The sequence below is a fragment of the Mya arenaria genome, chromosome 17 (assembly GCF_026914265.1).
Source record: "Mya arenaria isolate MELC-2E11 chromosome 17, ASM2691426v1".
Lineage (NCBI taxonomy): Eukaryota > Metazoa > Mollusca > Bivalvia > Myida > Myidae > Mya > Mya arenaria.
In genome coordinates, this window is record NC_069138.1 from 21,839,503 (window position 1) to 21,859,363 (window position 19,861).

General features: G+C 32.6%; 1 protein-coding gene across 5 annotated transcripts in view; it reads left to right on the forward strand.

The window, feature by feature from the left end:
- The window catches only part of LOC128223836 (centrosome-associated protein 350-like), a 108,560-nt gene that overhangs the window by 48,792 nt on the left and 39,907 nt on the right, over positions 1–19,861 (forward strand). For 2 of the 5 annotated variants that reach the window (XM_052933254.1, XM_052933256.1), the window contains exons 7-12: positions 8,119–8,178; positions 10,550–10,723; positions 11,513–11,644; positions 12,212–12,334; positions 13,131–13,235; positions 19,537–19,797. In XM_052933254.1, the coding sequence (XP_052789214.1) occupies positions 8,119–8,178; positions 10,550–10,723; positions 11,513–11,644; positions 12,212–12,334; positions 13,131–13,235; positions 19,537–19,797 (855 nt within the window). Of the gene's footprint in view, positions 1–3,580; positions 3,627–5,699; positions 6,153–8,118; positions 8,179–10,549; positions 10,724–11,512; positions 11,645–12,211; positions 12,335–13,130; positions 13,236–19,536; positions 19,798–19,861 lie in introns of those variants that run through there. The other 3 variants (XM_052933258.1, XM_052933257.1, XM_052933255.1) reach the window with 3 other exon arrangements.

Below are 19,861 nucleotides of genomic sequence, written 5' to 3' on the forward strand. Positions count from 1 at the left end.
GCTTGGTGACCACTAACCAAACTCACATGCGCCAAAATAATCGAACCTGGGTCGCTTTGGTGAGAAGAGTGTGCGCCAACCACTGCGCACTCGCTTCTCACCAAGGTGACCCGGGTTCTTGCCTTTTGACCCCCTTAAGCACCCTCAAAACCCATTGCTGAATCAGTTTCAGCCACAACATTAAAATTTGAATCAGGCGATCTCATTGGCTGCGAGAGACATGTATGAGTAAAAGAAAGTTGGTATAATGTGTAGTCTGTAGACAAGTCATAAGTACGTTTACTATTGTACGGTAATAATATTATAAGTGAAGAAGATTAATATTTGCTTAAACTGTTTGGTAAAGGAAATAATAACTACCAATGCATTACAATGCCATTGTAAAATAATGATTAAAAGTCAATGACTGCCAGGTTTATACCTATAACATGTACAAAAGATCAAAGTCACGTAATAACACTCAGCAAATATTATATTGTACCCTTTACTATTATTATTTTATGAAAAATAAACAGTTTTTGTATTAGAAATATCATTTCATTTACTGTCTGTAAAATATTTAAATCAGATGAAAGTACAGTCAATAAATTCAAAATTTATGCTGAGGCCTAAAAAAAATGCTTCTGGTTTGGGTTAGCTTACGAAATAGACCCGGACCCTTCAATTTGTATAGTCTTTTGGTTATAAAAAAGCTTTTGGTATATATATATATATATTTATTTGATTCTGTGTTTAAATATGTATTTTTAAAAGCTTCATACTGCAGAATACGCAGAATATAAGCCTTTCCCCTTGTTTTTGGAAGATGTGACCCTATTACCACATATTTTTTTGTTTTTCGCTTGATATTATAAATAAGCAGAAATGTAAAATAAGGTCAAATAAATACACTTTCTGTTTCTTGCATGATAAATATTTTAGCCTTATAAAAGTACATTCAATTTGAATAATTAATTACGCAGAGTTCAATATTTTCTGCTAAAAGTAAAAACTCAGCCATCCTTAGTGACTATAGAATGAGCAAATAATTTCATTTTTATCCAGGGGGCTATTAATCAAAAAGCATCAATAACGTGTCGATATTCAGGAAAAATTCTCTCATGCTCAGATGTCTAAAATGTATATATATGTGCCATCAGTTATGGAATTATTGAGGAATTTTAGGATTACATTAAGTTACGTTGCATCAAAGAAAACATGATATTGTTTAGGGTTTATCATGTTGTATGACGTTTAGTGTTCTTGTGATGTACTTTACAGGGATGATTAAATTCCGGATTAATCCGGAATTCCGGATTTAAGGCCTCACGGATCGATTTTGAGATTAATGTAAATCCGTTGAGTTTTTTTCTAGGGGGTAGGGGTACAGGGAGCGATTCGAGCTCAGTTCGAACAATATACATTTTCTGGCATAGAGAAAGAAATAGTGTTGAGACGTTTGGCCTCCTTAAAAATCACAAGGGCTGATTCTGAATCAATTTTCATAGAATTTGATAGCCTGTTTGAGAGACTTGAACTGCTGTGGGACAATCTAGTTTGTGTGCTACTGGACTCATGTAACACCATGAGGGGAAAAAATCTGGCATGGGGACCAGAATACGTCAAAGTCCACCATGTCCACAACAGCTACGCTGCCAAAGCATTTAAGTCCCGTTTGGATATTACTTGTAATAATATATATAATAATTAATAACATTATATTCTCATCAAATGTGCAGAAAATGGACACTTTTACAATAAACATTTGCAAGCATGATAATTGATATGTTGTTCATTATTATAAATCAAACATCCCACAGTGTAGACTGTTCATACACAGGCATTTGATCATAGCCAGTTGAGTTTTATGGGAAGTGGACAACTGAACCAAAATGTCAGGTACATGTCTTATGCCTGTGACATCAGGTAAAAAAAGATTCCTGATAATTGTTCTGATTGTGGATGTCTCGTGTTGAACATAATTTTACCTACCAAACCGAAAGATGTACTCCTTGAACACTATTCTAAGGCAAAAAAGGGTATTAAAATCCCTGAAATACGGAAAGCTTCGGGAGATCGCCCCGCTTGTCCCCCCACAAGGGCTTTGCCCTGGACCCATCGGGGACCTTGAGCGGCCCCCTGAACCCCACGCAGACATTTTCAGGATTGGCAACTTGGCTCTGTTATCATCCCTGACTTGACAATTTTAGAGTAAAACCCCATTTTTGAGTGGTATTGATCAGTAAAATGATAAATAAGAAACAATCCTATATTTACTTGAACCCCTTTTCAATACTTTATTTTTGTGGTGATAATGATTTTGATTGTAATAAATTTTGCATGTTTGAAGGTGATTATTGAGGCTTTTTATTTTGTGTTTTTCATATGCATTTCCAAGGTCACAAAAGGTCAACCAATTCATGCAAAATGAACACAATTTTTATCATACAGAAAATCAAGTACCAATGTATATGTAACTGAAGAACGTTCTGGACAGTCACATGACACTTTGCGTACATGTTACTACATCATTGGTTACCGGTACCTAATTCTCTTATACTTCATAAATACTGTGGGACAATTGACTGACAAAATCTTGTTTTAATGAATATGCATGAGGCAGGGGAGAGAACTCTTCTTCCAATGAATTATCATGCAACGAATAAATATTCTTGAATAACTTGTAGTATCCGTAGCCTCCATGGCCACGTGGTCTACTCAGTCTGCTGTCAAAGTATCATTGTTCTAAATAGGCGGAGCGTTTTCAATTCCAGCTTTAACCAGAATATTTTTTACAGGAAATTATCTGGTACTTTGTGGAACCAATATAACCTATTGCCTCATTAATTACTCATGATTACGAGATTTTCTTAGCCATATTGTCCAGTCAGCACACAAGGAAGCATCTATGGCAGTAGTGTATGGGGGGGGGGATATCTGACGATGTCATTATGTTACTAGTGACAATTCTCACCATGACCAAAACTCTGGCTTAAATAAACTGATGGGAATTTGTGTTCTAAAGTTGGCTGCGACATTTCAGTTCGCCTTATAGCCCTGGATCTTGCTGAATCGCGCGGTGAGATGGTGTTTTGAATTTGTCGTGTAAATTTTGGGTCTTTATGACCGACATTTTCTAGATAGCAAGTTTTTTTCTTATCTGTTTTGCTAGAAGTAACTGTTAGACAGAAGCTTTCTATAGTTTTAAATCCGAAACTATATCCTGCAATTCTGTTGATGGAGACTGTGAACAGTAAACACCTAGATTTACTAATTAATACTTGTCAGGATCTGTGTTTTTCTCGGCAAAATGTATTCATGACTATCCCAAATGCACTCGATTTAATGTATTACTGAACTGTTGCAAATGAACTTGAGTAAGCATTTCATTAGGTTTCACTTCAACCAGCAAAATAAATCATAGCTTTGAATTATGAGTGCAAAAACAATGAATGAAACACTTGAAAGAAAACACTTGAAAGAGTATAAACTGACTGTTGGAAGCCACCGTTGAGACAGCACAAATTAAGTGTCTGTTTGGTGCTTAATTGCATTGTGATCATGCTTTGTTTAACTGGTTGACAATACCAGGGATGTGATTTGTCCATGGATTTTTGCAGATCAAATGGTTTCAGGGATAAAAAAAGGTTAATTTTTGTTATTACTTTAATTGTTGTTAGTATTGACACTCCGGTTTGCCTCAAATTTGTAGTCAGAATAGGCCCCAAATGGGTTTTTTCAAAAGCCAGTTTTGCTTCTGCGGCACCCACTTTAGCCTCCATTTAGGGCCTTATTATATATATAAAGTGCGCCCAAACCCATTGCCAAAATGGTTTCAGTTATTGATGGGTTGATAAATCAGACCGTCAGTAAATTGTTGATGATATTGGCATAGTTAGTTATTGACGAAAAATGGATTTTTTTTTGTCAAATGAATTGTGTAAGAATGACTTCCCCTTAATTTAAAATAACTTTTGTTAGGTGATATCTGATTGGACAACTGCATTTGCTTGGCCAATCAATGGCCTCTTCACAAATCTTGTTTGGTCCACTGTAGAAAATGAGGAAGGTTAAATGTGTTAATTAACATGCTGTAAGAGGCCCTGAAAGAAGACACAACATATCTTTATACATTGAGGAAGGTGCAATGTGTTCATGCTATAAGAGGCCCTGATAGAGGACATAAGTTTTCATTATGTGCAAAAGGTTTAATGTGTCCTTGCAAAAAAGGCCCTTGTAGAGGATACAAGATTTGTTTATTCAGGAATGTTAAGTGTTTATGCTATAAGAGGCCCTGCTAGAGGACACAACATTACGTTATACGAGGAAGGTTCAAAGTCACCTTCAAAGTAAACAAAATCATATTCACATTAAACAAGTACAGCTTAAACACTTGCTCCTATTTTGTAAGGAAAGAGGCCCTGATAGAGGACACAGTTATACTTTATGCGAGGAAGGTTCAATGTGTTTATGCTATAAGAGGCCCTGATAGAGGACACACAATTACTTTGAGAGGAAGATTTAATGTGTTTATGCTATATGAGGCCCTGATAGAGGACACAATATTACTATACGCAAGGAAGATTCAATTTGTTTATGTTAAAAGAGGCCCTGAAAGAGGACACACCATTACCTTATGCGAGGAAGATTCAATGTGTTATGCTATCAGAGGCTGGAACATTTGTTTTGGAATAGAAAGTGAATTAATAAATGTGTTCTCAACTCAATTGGTTGCAAACATTGTGTCATGATTGAGCATTATATTTTATTGCATACGTCCCATTATAGGACTTCAAATCCATCTCCATCTCTTCCAAAATGTATAAATTACTCTTCAGTTATCTCATTGAGTTGCATATTGGAATGTTAAGGGCAAAAGGCTTAGGTTATTATTCACTTTATGTGCCCAATTTTGTAGGTCATAAAACTGATAGAAGACTACAAAATAACAGAAATTGTATGTAACCATCCTCAGCTAATATTCACAAGTCTCCTCTATTTGCATTTGTAAGCTTTTCTAATTTTGAAGCATTGAACGGTCACTTTTTAATAAAGAGCAGATCTCAATTGTTTATATAGAAGACTGCGGAAAAACTCATTTATTTTAAAGCATAAGTAACTATAAAACGTCAATTTTCGAATTTTAATTTGAAAAACTCAAAGTGATCTGCTATTGTCTGAAGTCTTATTTATAATGTACTGGTTTAACGCGAAAATTGGTTCTTTCGGAAACAAAACAAAAAGTGGACAAATCTGTGAGAGTTACAACTTTAAACTAATTGATGAACATGTTTCACTTTAGTAATGCAAACAATTATGTAAAGTTTAAATTTGTTCTTTTTTATCTGAAAATATTATTCAGTAATGATTTATAGCTTGTATATATATCATTGACATATTTCAATTTTATAGACTTAATCATAATGCATTTTAAATATTCTTGCACAACTTAGTTAAAGGCAGAATCCAGTTTAAATATTTATTAATAAGATGTAAGTAAACATCGTGGAAATAGCGCTGCCAAGTTTATTTTGTTTGACTTCTCTATTGGATCAAGTGGTGACGATTAGTTATCAATAGATTAAACATTGACTAGCGGGATAATCATGTGTTGGATTATTGAAAAAATTTCGCTGAGTACAGATAAGCATTTTATAGAAATGGAAACCGTGCAGATTGGGCGAATTGGTTGTTGAAATTGGAGTTGAAAAGGAATCCGGATCTTTCGTAGTTTATAGATAGATATATATATATATATATATATACAAGCATTTGGATTTTTAATGGCTTCTAATGCATGGTTAGATGGATCATTTCAGGATTAGAAGTAATGGCAGTTAAATTTTCAAAATGTTCGATTTCTACTCTGATCATAGCTAGACTAAGTGATATAGTGCTAATGAAAAAGTGATTTATTGAATATAGAATATCGTGTGTTCTGTAAATATTTGCTTTAAGCTAGTGCTTACGATATTTGTGGCTATGTTTGGATTTTGATAGCTGAGTTTGAATAAAAAAATGATGTGAACTGTTCCAAGTTATTTTCGAAGTTTTTCGGAGTTTAAATAAAAATCATGTGATCTTTATGAACTATAAATGTAAGAGTTTTCGGAGAAATTCAAACATCAGAAAGGATAATTCAAACAAGAAAATGTCTGTTTCGTTTTCTGAAGGTATGTTTTTTTAAATTTATTTTTGTCCACTTTAAGTTAGGGAAGAAATACGTTTGAGCATTTTAACGTATTCTTGTAAATACTTGAAGCCATAAGACGCTTAATGTTATATTTATAACTAGATTACAATTAAAACATGTGAAATAAAAGCAAAATATGGAAATACAGTTTGAAATAATTAAAAAACGCTTTTCTAATGTTTTGAAAGTTTCTTAATCAAAAAAGCTGTTTTAAAATATTTTTTTGGAAGTCATGCATGATTATAATTGAAAATGAAATCGTGTCAAAACAAGACAATGTTTTATTGCGATATGGGTTTCCACTGCCCCTGGGACGGAATAATATAAGTGAACATATTTAAAATACAGTTAATGTGCGTGTGCTCAAAACATATAACAGTGTCAATATTTGCTTGATTTTTTACTAAACACGAATTTCCATTTCTACTGAAAGGAAATGTTCGAACTTTCTCCATAATGTAAAGAGGAGTCGTTAAGGTCATGCAAGATTCAGAAATATTTATCTAGCATTGATGAGGAATGAAAATTTTCTGAATACCCATAAGAATCTTTTAAAGAAAAGTTTTTATGCAGTGAGTACATAATAGCGGACTTTAATGCTGCCTGTAAGACCTTTTATTGAAAATCAAGTGTACAGTTTTTGTACCCAAATTCTTTGCCGAAATTCACCATATATTGTTCGTTGATTACATAAATTGTGCTTCCATTCACATTTGTTTAAATATTAAGAGTTTTTCAACTCAAATATAAGAGCGATGCTTTCGTATTAAAATGAATAGTATAGTACATTTCAATATTTGTGAAAAGATCGCTTGAAGATGACATTGTCTGCCCTTTATACCCCTGATGAATGTATTTCTAATCATAACTCTCCTTAGCATATTCATTTTATTCATACCAATTGAACTAATATTAAGTCTTATGTCACTTGAGGGTATGAAAAAGGATTCTTCAATAATTTTCGAGTGTTTTCTAGACAAGTTCGTCTTCAATAATTTTCAAGTGGTTTTTAGGCAAAGTTCAGTACCTGTAATTTTCAAACCTTTAAATAGCACTCAATAAAACCACTGAATTGAACTTTCTGTTTCAAGGCCTTTTCAGAGAACTTTTAATGAAACAAAATTAAAAAAAGTAATGCCATTCTTTAGTAAGTACATTGCTAGTATAACGAATTATAATATTTGTTATAATATATGCACTACTGTAATTTTATAATATTACTTTTTCTTGTAATGCCAGTATAGTCATTATGAATCCTAAAAAATGCTTACACTAAGTTGTCTCTTTTTCAAAGGAAATTAAAAGTCAAATTAAATCTTGTCATTATTTTTTATAAACTAAATTGTCATTGGTATATATATTATAGCTATTGTCATGGTGCAAAAAATGTAATTTTCATCACTGTTTACCATTTCAAGATATTAAAATGATGAAACTTGGTACACATGTTCACAATAGCTATTAATGTGCTTGTGTGTGTGTGTCCTGTCCCATGGTGCATCTCTGGCTAAAATACTTGTTACAAGAGTTATGTCCCTTGATCAACAGCATTAATACTGAACATTATGCTTGAGAAGCTAAGACTTGTTGTGAACTATGTAATAGTAAGATGACATGAAGTAACCTTTTTATGATTAAGAATTGACAGGTGAGCATAGCCTAGTGAAATGTTACTTCAAGTCATATCATTGTCTTAGAATACAACCTCATTGGTTGACTCACTGTCTGTGCAAAATCTGAAGCAGAGAGTGTGTATAGGATGAGTGGCAGTAGGTGGACGTTTAAAGGCCTACAAAAGATGAAATTATTAATGATTCAACCTAGTACTGCAGCATCACTGGCTGAAAATGTAGGTTGTATCCAAAAATTCTTCTTTATTTATTCAGAATATTCTTCAGAATATTTATTATTATAATTTGTATCATAATGTAACTCCTTTATTTCAGATGGTCTTGCTAAAATCAAGGAAACCATTCGCAAGCAGCAAAGCAAGTCTTCAGCTAAAGGTAAATTTATATATAGGATTGATAGTTTAAACTGTACAAGAAGAATTAAAAAGAAAGTTATAGTAAATTATGCACCAGTCAATTGTAACTACGCGCCCCATCCCCCCCCCCCCCCAGGTCCAGAAAGGGCCGTGTTTGTTTTTTTTACCTTCCAGGTGGCCCCGCAGTGCCAGGTGCATGCTTTTAAAATAGCGGGAATGGGCCTTCCCTGTGGTGCGGGGGCATTTGGCAGGTATTTTATCAGCGGTTAGCTCCCGCAGGACGGGGATTTTACACCGGCTTGGCTGGACCGAAAGTCAAAGTCCCTGCTATTTCCCGGACCTGGGGGGGTGGCGTGGTTACTATTGACTGGTGCATTACACTGTGTCATTCTCATTAGCACGGTGTTGCGCCTGAGAGTATGGTCATGTGTTGTGGAGGAAAACGGAGAAAAACCCACTTGTCCAATTTGGTGATCACTCACCAAACTCACAGGCGCCCAGGCCAGGAATCGAACCGGGGTCCCCTGTTAATAAACCTTCAAGAAATATTTTTTCTATTCAAAAACTAAAATAAACTTGCAAATTAAAAAATAGGTTTCAGATCAAAATATTGATGGCGTATAATAGAACAAATATGTCGAACAGAACTAATTAGTTTTTTTGTCAAAATGAGTTGTATTATTTTGAAAACAAATCTGAGTGCTTTTTTATTTCAAAACAGGTCAGCTATTGTATATAGCCTTGTAACTTAATTGTTTATAGAAAATATTTGAACTATTGTATATAAGTATTGACATTCTTCAATAAAATTCAATTTGTGCCATAATTAATAATGTCAAACAAAATTAAGGTTGAAGCAAATGTGATAGAGCAATATGTATTGTACTTTCAACTGAATTGTTAACTTTATATAACTTGATAGTATCTGGAATTTTTATTATGGTCTGTAGGATTTAAACAATCATTAAGCAAATAGAAATTAATCTAATGATCTTGAAGTCCAAAACGTTAAGCTGGTCCTTAATGGGTAACAATAAATGTATTTTAGTGTTCATGCTTAAAAAGTGCTTCCACTTGCAACGGGATCACCAGACAGATTCACTTTTAATCATTTAGAATAACTCTGATAACCAAAAAATCCCAGATGCAGATTACATTTTGCTCCAGATTTCCATTTAAATTGAAAACCAAAACAACTGGCAATTTTCTGTTTTGTCATAAATTTATTATGGTTATTAAAAGCTTGTACTTGCAGCTGCCTATAATAGAGACATTCGATACTCATTTCTTGCTGAACACTAAGAAAGTGGGATTGTTTATTTATCTTTAAAAAAATTTGCCTTTCAATTTAATCATTTTATTTACCAAATATAAACAATAATTATTGCATAATGAATGAACATTTTTCTTGTATTCCAACAAATCTTTATCCATTACAAAAGTTATGTTCATCATTTTATTACTTGTAAATTATTACTTTTGTGTTTACCAACATTTTTGTGTGTATTTGAATCAGTAAGAAAATAGTGCAAATTCCGACATAAATGGCTTTCGTTTTAACATTAGTCATTATTGTAATGATTTTTAGATTATAATACGTAGTCAGTATTGTGAAAGTTTTTGGCGTGGTACCAAAGCCATTTGTATTTATGCTCATTTTGAAGCATGACATAGTAAAGAATTCAAACAATAATTATTCAGGTCAATTGCTTAACGCGAGTCCCTGATAAATCAAGGAAGAAATATCTCTTTTTTACGAATGGTAGTGCAGAAACACTAAATGCATTGAAAACTCTTATGTTTATTTAATTTGGCAAATATTAAATTTAAGTACGAATAAGTGCTCTAGCTAGCTTCTAGCTGCCTTCTTTATGAATATATGTAAAAAAAAATCCACTTGACCGCTTAAATTGACCCAAAGTCAATTTTTTCAGTAAAGCAAATTTTAGTTTTAATGGGGAGTTATTCTTTTGTTGGCCAATATTAAAGTTAGAAATGTATAGGTGCTCTTATTGTTTTCTTTATGTATATAATTATGTTAAACAAATCCACTTGACCGATGTCAATGTTTACCAATGTCTCTTAGACATGATGCTAATTTAGAAGGCATTTTGTTCATACTTAGAGGGTCTTCAATGGTTTAAAGCTAGTGTTTATTTTTAGAAATATTTTTCATTTTTTTTACTTACCCACGTTAAAACATACCCTTATTTTTTCGTGTTTTTTTTAGGCACATTGACCTCTAACATTTATCAAATGTAGCAATTGAGTGCCATTCATGAATTTGTAGATAGGTTTGTTCAATAAGGGTTTTGGCAACAAGTTGAACATAGTTTGAATCATATTGGTATTTTCCTTTGTATTCTAATATAAATGTTATAATTTTTCAGACCACAACAATGAAGACATAGACGATTCCCCTGGGTCATTGGGCGCCAACCCAAGGTCCCTGCACGACCCCTGCGAACCCATTATGCCTCGTTCACAGGAATTAATCGAAGGAGCTGAGAAAACTGCCAAGGTGCGGAAAGTCGCAGCAGGTCCAGCTGCTCCCTCGTATAAAGGTACTATTTCGCGAATTGGTTTTGAATGCATGTGATCCTTGTTGAATCCATTTACTGTACATTTTGTACTAAATGTACTAAAGCAGTTATTGAAATGAGACTGTTGAATGAACGAGTCCAAAATTTCCAGAAATGTTGGCAAAACTTGTTTGTTTTTACAAGTCCTGCTATATAAAATGCAGAATTTGTGCAAGCCAGGAAAGAACTTAACAAGTATAGAACTTGCAGGCTTGTGCTAACCTGTATAACTGCTAAAATGAAAATCTAATTTTCACTTTTTTTGTTTGTCTTACAAGGACGTATGCGGTAACATATGAACTGCAACATGAACCTTCCTTTGTATATTTCATTGTTGAAATGATCATTTTTTTGCATCATGTGTAGCTGAAGTGCTGGCTTCAATTGTAATAGCCTTCTCATGCTAGCATGCTAGCTTCTATGGTGTTAGCTTTAATGCTTAACCTTTTTTCATGTTAGCTTCTTTGGTGTCAGCTTCTCTCATGCTAGCTTCTATGACACTGGCTTCTTTAATGATGTTAGCTTCTTTCATGTTATCCTCAATAGTGCTAGCTTTTCTAATGCTAGTTTCTTTCATGCTAGCTTTTGATGCTAGCTTTTTCATGCTAGCTAATATGATGCTAGCTCTTCTCAGGCTAGTTCATATGAGATAAGCTTTTCACATGCAAGCTTCTCTCCTGCTAGCTTCTATGCAATGGTATATACAGCCCATGATAAATCGAACAAATCCAGACAAGATCTATGACTAATGTTTTGCCTATGATATTGCAGGCTTCAGTGAAACAGAGGTCAAATACCGTATTGTGGAGTCGAAGCCAGGCCGGGGTCCGGATAGTGGGAAGAAGGATAAGAAACGACAAGTCAGCCTCAAAGTCCAGGATAAACGCATAGACCCTTTCGGCAGTAAGGGTTTTTGTTTAACGTGTATTTGATCATCTTAATTAAAAAAAGTAATAGCAAATAATGATATGATATTAAATCAGCCTCAAGGTCTGGGATAAATGCATTGAATCTTTAGACAGCAATGATGTTCATTGTAATTAATTTGAACAATTGCCATCAATTTCACATTCGTGACACTGACAAATGATGTCAACAAGTCGCTATAGCAGTGTAGGATCAAGCCTCTATGAGGAACAGCTTAAGGTGTCCAATACACAAACACATGCATTTTGGATACCTGGTGACCGCTATAATTTTGGTATGATTTGAAAGGGTTTTATTTACATATAAAGAAAATGTAAAAATAAGACAAAAATATTAAGTCAAACAAACTTTTTTGGCCTTGAAAGATTGTGAAATTGCTCATTACACGTCCCATTTTGGAATAAAGAGCAAAAATACAAATTACAATAACTTATTGTTTAATGTTGTTTTGGTCGTTTATTTTTCATATTATCAATACAAAAGAACTAAATCCGATTATTTCTTCTGATACCCTTGTCAGTCATCTGAATCTCTTTATTCCAGCTTGGTTAACAGTTGAGGAAGGGGAAGGAAAAAGTAAGAAGGTGACGAGAGTTATTGCCCCTTCCCGTAAACCACAAAAACAGCACCAGCAGCAGCAACAACAACAGCAGCCAAAGAACAAAGGTTTGGCCAAGAAATAAAAATGAATATTTAATGATCTATATGAAATGAAATAAAAATACATCACATAAAAAAATAGTGATTTATTGAAAATTTGAATTTGAAAATCTGCAGCATTATATATAGATAACGTGCAATGCTCAAGAAATTAAAAAGCATTCAAAATTAAAGAAGGAAACTTTATTGAATATCTGACATAAAATATAAATTTAAAACAAATATTAAAAAAATAGTCAAATAATTGATCTGATGTCTTGAAATGAATGAAATATAATTAAAATGTCTTAAAGCTGCACTCTCACAGATTGACCATTTTTACAACTTTTTTATTTTTTGTCTTGGAAAGAGCAATTTTTTGCGTAAATATCTGCAAATCAATGATATAAGATTGCTGACAAAAAGTCATATCATAAATTTTCATATTTCCGTTCAAAAATTAATGTTTTATAGCCTAAACTGTCAAAACGTTCAATCTGTGAGAGTCCAGCTTTTAGATTACTTTTGAAAATTCCATGGTGTCACACTTTCATTACTGCTCTCTAACTTAGGCATTGGTTATCCAATCTTTACCAAACTTGGATTACAGTGTAAAATGGATTTATATCTCAACTGAGTTTGATCAACACCCACATTATACTATTGAAATCAGAGTTATAGCCCATGTTTTGTCAAAAATTCAAGTTCCAAATAACAGGTGCTCACAACAGGCAGCTTTTATCAATTGCAGAATTCTCGTTTTGACTGCGGTCTTGTCCCTGTAGTTTCCTCTGTTTATGTTATATGTATGCTCTACTTCCAGAAATCATCACAACGTCTTCATGGCGAGCAGGTCAGGAACTCGTGTTGAGGGAGCTCGGACCGGCAAAGAAATCTTCCAGCGGGAAATCAAAGCATAGGGACACAGGTGGGTGGGAAGTATATATAGATGGTGGGGATGGATCAGTGTATATTGTCAATGTTACTTAGATTAGAACCCTTAACCATTTCTTATTTCTATGGGCAATTATCACAAATCACATGGCTTTCCAAGTCACTGTATTTTAAATTAGTTGGTAAAGGAGATATAAGATCAAAACTTGATCACTTGAATTAGAGCTAGCAATTAAGGTCCTATTATGCATGAATATGCATTAAAATGTGCCAAGCTTTAAAATGCGCCAATTACGATAGAATTCAAATGTCGGTTCATATTGGTACAAACTGTATCAGATACAGTGTACCATTACTACGATCAATTTAAGACAATTGTACCCAAAAAGGTTTGTAGCATCATTGTCTTACAAATAAATTAATAGAAATACAATCTGTAGCATTTGAATAAACTTGTTTGTAGTTTTAAATGGCAGGTTTATATGTTTCTAGTTTAAATGGCGTTTAATGATTTCTCATCAAATTTATATGAAATCTGATACAATTTTGCAAATTCCATACAATTCTTTATACGATGTGATATTTTCTCATATGACATAAGGTAAAATTCTTTCCAAATCTCCACCCTTTTATTTAGTGGATAAGTAATCCTTTTTTTTCAGATTTATTCCTATTTTTACGACACGTCTAAATTTCATTACAATGCAGCATACAGATTGTATTGAAGAACATTTTGCTTGTCAGAATAGGAATTGGACTTTTAAGATTTTATTTTCATGCAGCGTCATGGCTTGATACCAAAATCTTGTTTGTAATATTGATTTCGCCCCCTCATTAATTTAATGAAAATTATAAAGAGTTGGAAATATCAATAAGATTATATGATCATATGGTTAATAATTATGTAAATGAATAGATGATCAGAAATTATCTGATTTTATAATTATGTGAAAAGAAATCATGATCATAAATACATTAAATGAACACAATTTTAAACTATTTTAAATGTGAACATGACTGATAATTTCCATTGAAATCTTAAAAAAAGTTAAGTACAGGAGAAAAAATAAATGTCAAAAATATTTTTGACCTTCAATTTTTTTTTTATTAATCATTGCTGTAGAGCAAAACACTTATGTTTAAGCCAATGTACTAGCTGTATTTACCTTCTAAATAATGATTGAAGATTAAAGATCCCATACATATTTAAGAGCAAAATATACAAAAGCAATATTTGAGATGATAAGCATTATTTGATGGTCTATTTTTCGGATCATTATGCTGCTTTAATATTAGAAAAAAACAACATCTGATGGTGTTTGATTATGCAGTATTAATAACAGTCATGACTTCAAATACTCGACGAAATGGAAATATCCCCATATTACTGACAGAAACTAATTTTGACTTTTATTGGTTTTGAAATTTAATACCTCTTCAGTTCAGGTGTTAATCTGATAACCAAATTTTCTTTGATATTTCGACAATTTCAACTTCATTTTAAATGGCAGTTTTTTGTACAGAATGGCCTTGAAGTGTGTTTACAAACAATTATATTTTCATTATGATGACCTTGACCTTTTAGAGTGAACCTAGTTTCAAGGTCAAACTCTTACTGATAAGTAGATTTGTTTTTTTCATCTATTTGCAATAGCTATCCTGGGGATATCAGATTAACCATTAAAAAGCATGAGTTTGTATAAAAAAAAACATGACAGGCCTTCTTACAATTGTGGTTTAATACCAGATTTCCTTGAGTCTACACAATTAATGGAATGGAATGGTCTATGGAGGATATTCATATTTGAGCTGTTGATAGAAATCTAGTCACTGTTTCAGAAAAGTAATGTCAAGGCCTAATTTAATAATAATAGGGTCAGTCAAGCTGAGATTATTGAAATATTTTGATTGTAATAAAAAAAAAATGTCTGCACAAAGTTTTGAAATTAACACATCTTGTCACATTTTAAGTGGACTTGAATTAGATTTAATCCTACTGGCATCCCACATTATAGGAAGAAAATAAACGTATTGGTCTAGAAATGTTATCAATCGTCGAATTAATTTCATTCAAAAAATGAATGCCATTGTATTTAAAAAAAAAAAAAAATGAGACTTAAAGATTGAAAAGTCAGAGGTGCAGAATTTATGCAATCATTTTCTGTCAAAGTTACTGCATAAGTTAAATATTGTTTATTTACATATTGGTAAACAAATATTTAAACTCCATTTAGGCCTTATTATAAGTGGGCGGTGGGGTGTATATTTATAGGAAATGTCATTAAATTTTATGAAATTTCGTATGCAGGATGAGTAAAAGTTTTATAACGGGATATCTTTACTTCAAAGCATCGTAAATGACACGCACAAGTCAAGTGGGGCGAAAATTCAGCCCTAATTTGTTTACGGAGGGCTTTCATGAATGCATAAGTAACGGGTTGTCACAGTGTGAAACATATGATTAAAGATGCAATTTTTTTGTAATATCTTTTTTTTATACGCCTGTTTGAAAAATTGGACCATTATTTACTCTAACATATCCTGTGACACCAAAAAATGTTCATAATAAAATAAATCAGCTATTTGACATTTTTTCACCTTCATTATTGTCATTACATCATGCAGTTTGTTTATGTGTAATATTACAGTGTGTTTATACCACTGATAACTTATGTCATGAATGCTACATTGGAAGGCAAAATTTTGCTTTGAATGTCAAGACTTTAACCCAAGAAAACTTTACTCTTTCTTCACCATTTTAAATGAAACCTGCACCATTTTAAATAAAACCTAGCGCAGTCTACACCACTTACGGAGCCCCGCCTTCGGTCAGAGTCCCATTTAGAGCTTAGTTTTTGGAAACAGGTTTGTCATATTGAGGAAACTAATCACCTAATAAAATGGCAGGGCTCTTTTAGCGGCAATATGAGTCTGCCCTATGTTTCATTTAAAATGGTGGAGAAAGGTGTTTAAAGTCTTCAGTTGAAGCAAAATGTTGCCTTCCGATGTAGCATTTTTGACGTAATTTATCACTTGTTAATATACACACAATGTATATCAAATTCATGCTTTACTTAAAAATCCATCTTCAAGTGAAACCAGCATAATATAATAATCTTTTGCAAAATTAATATAAACCTAATGGGTGTTTGGCCTTTGGGGGTTGTTTTCTCACTGAGACCTTGATGTTTAAGAACTAATTGGTCAAGAGAGCCTTAAATGATTTAATTGTCAATATTTTGAGTGAAATACAATCATTTAATTTTTGCAGTTATACCTTAATTGTGACTGTAAAATCTTCAAAGGCTCTTTTCAAAAAATTTACCACAATAATTGATTGAAGAAACCAAATATTGAACTATTTTAAAATGTTCTTTGACATTTTCAAATAAAAAAAATAAATAAAGCTGATGATATTTAATATATATGCTAATCGTGAATGAACAAAACTGAATTTGAAAAACATAAAATTAACTAAAAAATTAATATCACATCTACAGATAATTGAAAATATGCTGATTTTGTGAATATTAATGTGTATTTGAAAATCATACTTAACAAATTATAAAAAGGATATATTTACAGAAAGTTGGTAATCTGGCAAATGAAAGATATACTGTCATTTTCCAATTGAATTATGGTAGAAGTAAAATAATTGGACATTATTGGTCTTTTTATACCTACAAGGAAAATCATTGATATTTTTTGTATCTTAAAAAATGAAGGATAAAAGTTTTTGTAGCTTCATTTCTGAGTCTGTTTAAAGTAGAAGTCTTGCAATTAACAGTATCATGTTAAATGTTCAATTTAATCTCATACCTTACATACAAATTACATAAGGTTATCCTGGTTCTATATGGATGTTCGATTATAAGTAAGGAAAATGTCTTTTTTAATGTAACTCCCTTTCATTGATTTGTTTGCCTAATTTGCACTTTCAAAAAAGTGCAGTCTGCGAACAACAAGGTATCTATTGATATAAGAGATCATTATTTAAATAATTAAATAATAAAGAGTGCAGTTATTTAATATTTTCGATGCAGGGGAAATTCCTTATTGAATTTTTCCTTTAATAACGAACAATTTGTGCAGTTTATATATTCACCATTTACTGTTTTTCATGTTTTAACGAAATTGACAGATATCTGTCTCCATATTTAATAAAAATAGAATAATTTGATAGTCTTGTCTAATTACTTGCATTCATCTAGAGATTCCTCAATATATGGAATTAAAGCTGCGCTCGCACCGATTGACAGTTTTGAAGTTTTTGTTCAATTTTTGTCTCAGAATCAGCTAATTTTGGCATGAATGCTTTCAATTCAGTTGTAAAGATAACTCAGAATTAAACAGATCTCAATTGCTTGAAAAATACAGAAAAATTCATTTTTTTATTAAAGCGTAAGTAACGCTTTTTGCCATAAACATCAATATTCAAACATATGAAAATCTGTGATCTGATCTTTTGTCAGCAGTCTTATATCACTGCATGGTTTCCAGATAGTTGCTCAATTCGCTCATTGAAAGACAATTTAAGAATATGAAAGTCCTCAAAACAATCAATCTGTGAGAGTACAGCTTTAATATATAACAATATATTTACACAATATATTTGTCAAATTTGAAGCATTTTTGCTGTCTGAAAATTATTAATATGAAATCCTTAAACAAGCCCAACAATGCATGCTGTTGACATATTGTGTCAGATTTAAAAATGATGAATTTATTAGTTTTTTTAAACAGATTCCACAAGTGCAAATATTTCCCAGTGGGTATTAATTTAATATTTGTTATTCAAAAAGAAATATTTACAGCATTTGTACTATTTTGAAAAATTTCTTAATTTATTGTTTTGAAATGGAAAGTAAAAAATACACCAGGTGTGGGGGTCGAACTTATGATCATCATTTTGATTAAATTACTTATTAAATAAATTATGATTGATGTAGGCTTTATTATTTTGCTCATTTCAGATTTATGATAATTAACATTTTGGATTGATTGAATTTTTTAAAACGATCTTGAAAATACTTGTTCCATGAAATGCATTGTGAAGGTTTTTTTAATTTATAAGTATATATAAGGGAAAAGCTTTTAATGTACCTCCTAGCAATACTTTCCAAAGATTTTTTTCTAATAAGCTGAAGTAAAGAAATACAAAAATTCTAACATTTTAAAATGTATACTATTTATAATCCTTAATTATTTTATACTTGAAAGAAATGGAGCTGGGAATACTAAATGATGTTGTAATGTTGTATCCAGTGCTCTAATCCATCTTACTTTTGTAATTGTCTTCATTAAAAAATTGGATACAGCTATTGTGAAAAAAAAAATAATATGTAACCTATTTAATAGAATCTAGATGCTTTTATTTCCAGGTCACCAGTTCATTGTTATGTTTTCTTATGTTATGTATATTTGGTATTCATGTCGGAAAATAATCTCATTGAGCTAATGTTTCTTGTTATCATATATCCCGCTTTAAATAAAGATTCTTGTATCCTGTATCTTTAATGTAAATTTCAGTGTAAATAGAGAAATAGGAGATTCAAAATTTTAAAAATAAAAATGCATTGGCTTGATCAATTAACTCATGGTGGACTAATGGGTTTGTTTTTGTAGCTTTCCTCTCAGCACTCTAAGACCACTTTCTTGCATTAGGGTTTTAACCAGGTTTTAAAAAGAACAGGGTATTGCAGAAGAGGATAGGGTGTTGCAGAAGGGGACAGGGTGTTGCAGAAGAGGATAGGGTGTTGCAGAAGGGGACAGGGTGTTGCAGAAGGGGACAGGTTGTTGCAGAAGGGGACAGGTTGTTGCAGAAGGGGACAGGGTGTTGCAGAAGGGGACAGGGTGTTGCAGAAGGGGACAGGGTGTCGCAGAAGGGGACAGGGTGTTGAGGGACAAAAGGGCGCATTGTATCGGGCAGTGCATATTTAAAGCATTAAGAATTTTATTGAAAATATTAGAAATTGTGCTTATTTAAAGTGACATTAGGTTTCAACTACTAAATTTGATAAGTGTGTTTGAGTTTATAATTACATTTTAAGTTTTAATCAAGACGTTATCTTAAACATTTAATTCATTAAAGGCAGGAAGGTTAACATGCTGGCCTCCATGTGGCAGAAGGGTGATTCCAAAAAAGGGCTGGGTGCAACATCCTCCCATAACCCTCTCCAGCTGAAACCCTATGCATAACAAGATTTATTGGTATATAATGCCATAATACAATTCATTGTGTCCCTATCATTGCTTAATAGAAGATGTTCAATCATTCTCTTGATTATAATAGAACTAACTGAATCAAAGATCAAACAAATAAGTTATTATTTCAGAAGACATCCACTCTGACGATGATGTTCCATTTGAACGCCCTGAGACGCAGGGTGGTGATGATTTCATGACTGGAGCGACAGCAACAGAACTTCAGCAGCATCGAGTGCTCTCCGAGGAGGCAAAACGTGTCTACAGCGATCTACAGATGGAAGATGATCATCCACAGAGTTATGGGGGTGGGTCCTTGGGCGTGGCGTCGATGGGCGAGAGAGAAAAGCGCTGGAAAGCTCCAGTGAAAAGGAAGGCCCCAAAGACTACAGGTTTGTTATTATGGTCTTGTATAGCGTGGACAAACTGTGAGAAACTGAGATCTGATATTTTTTA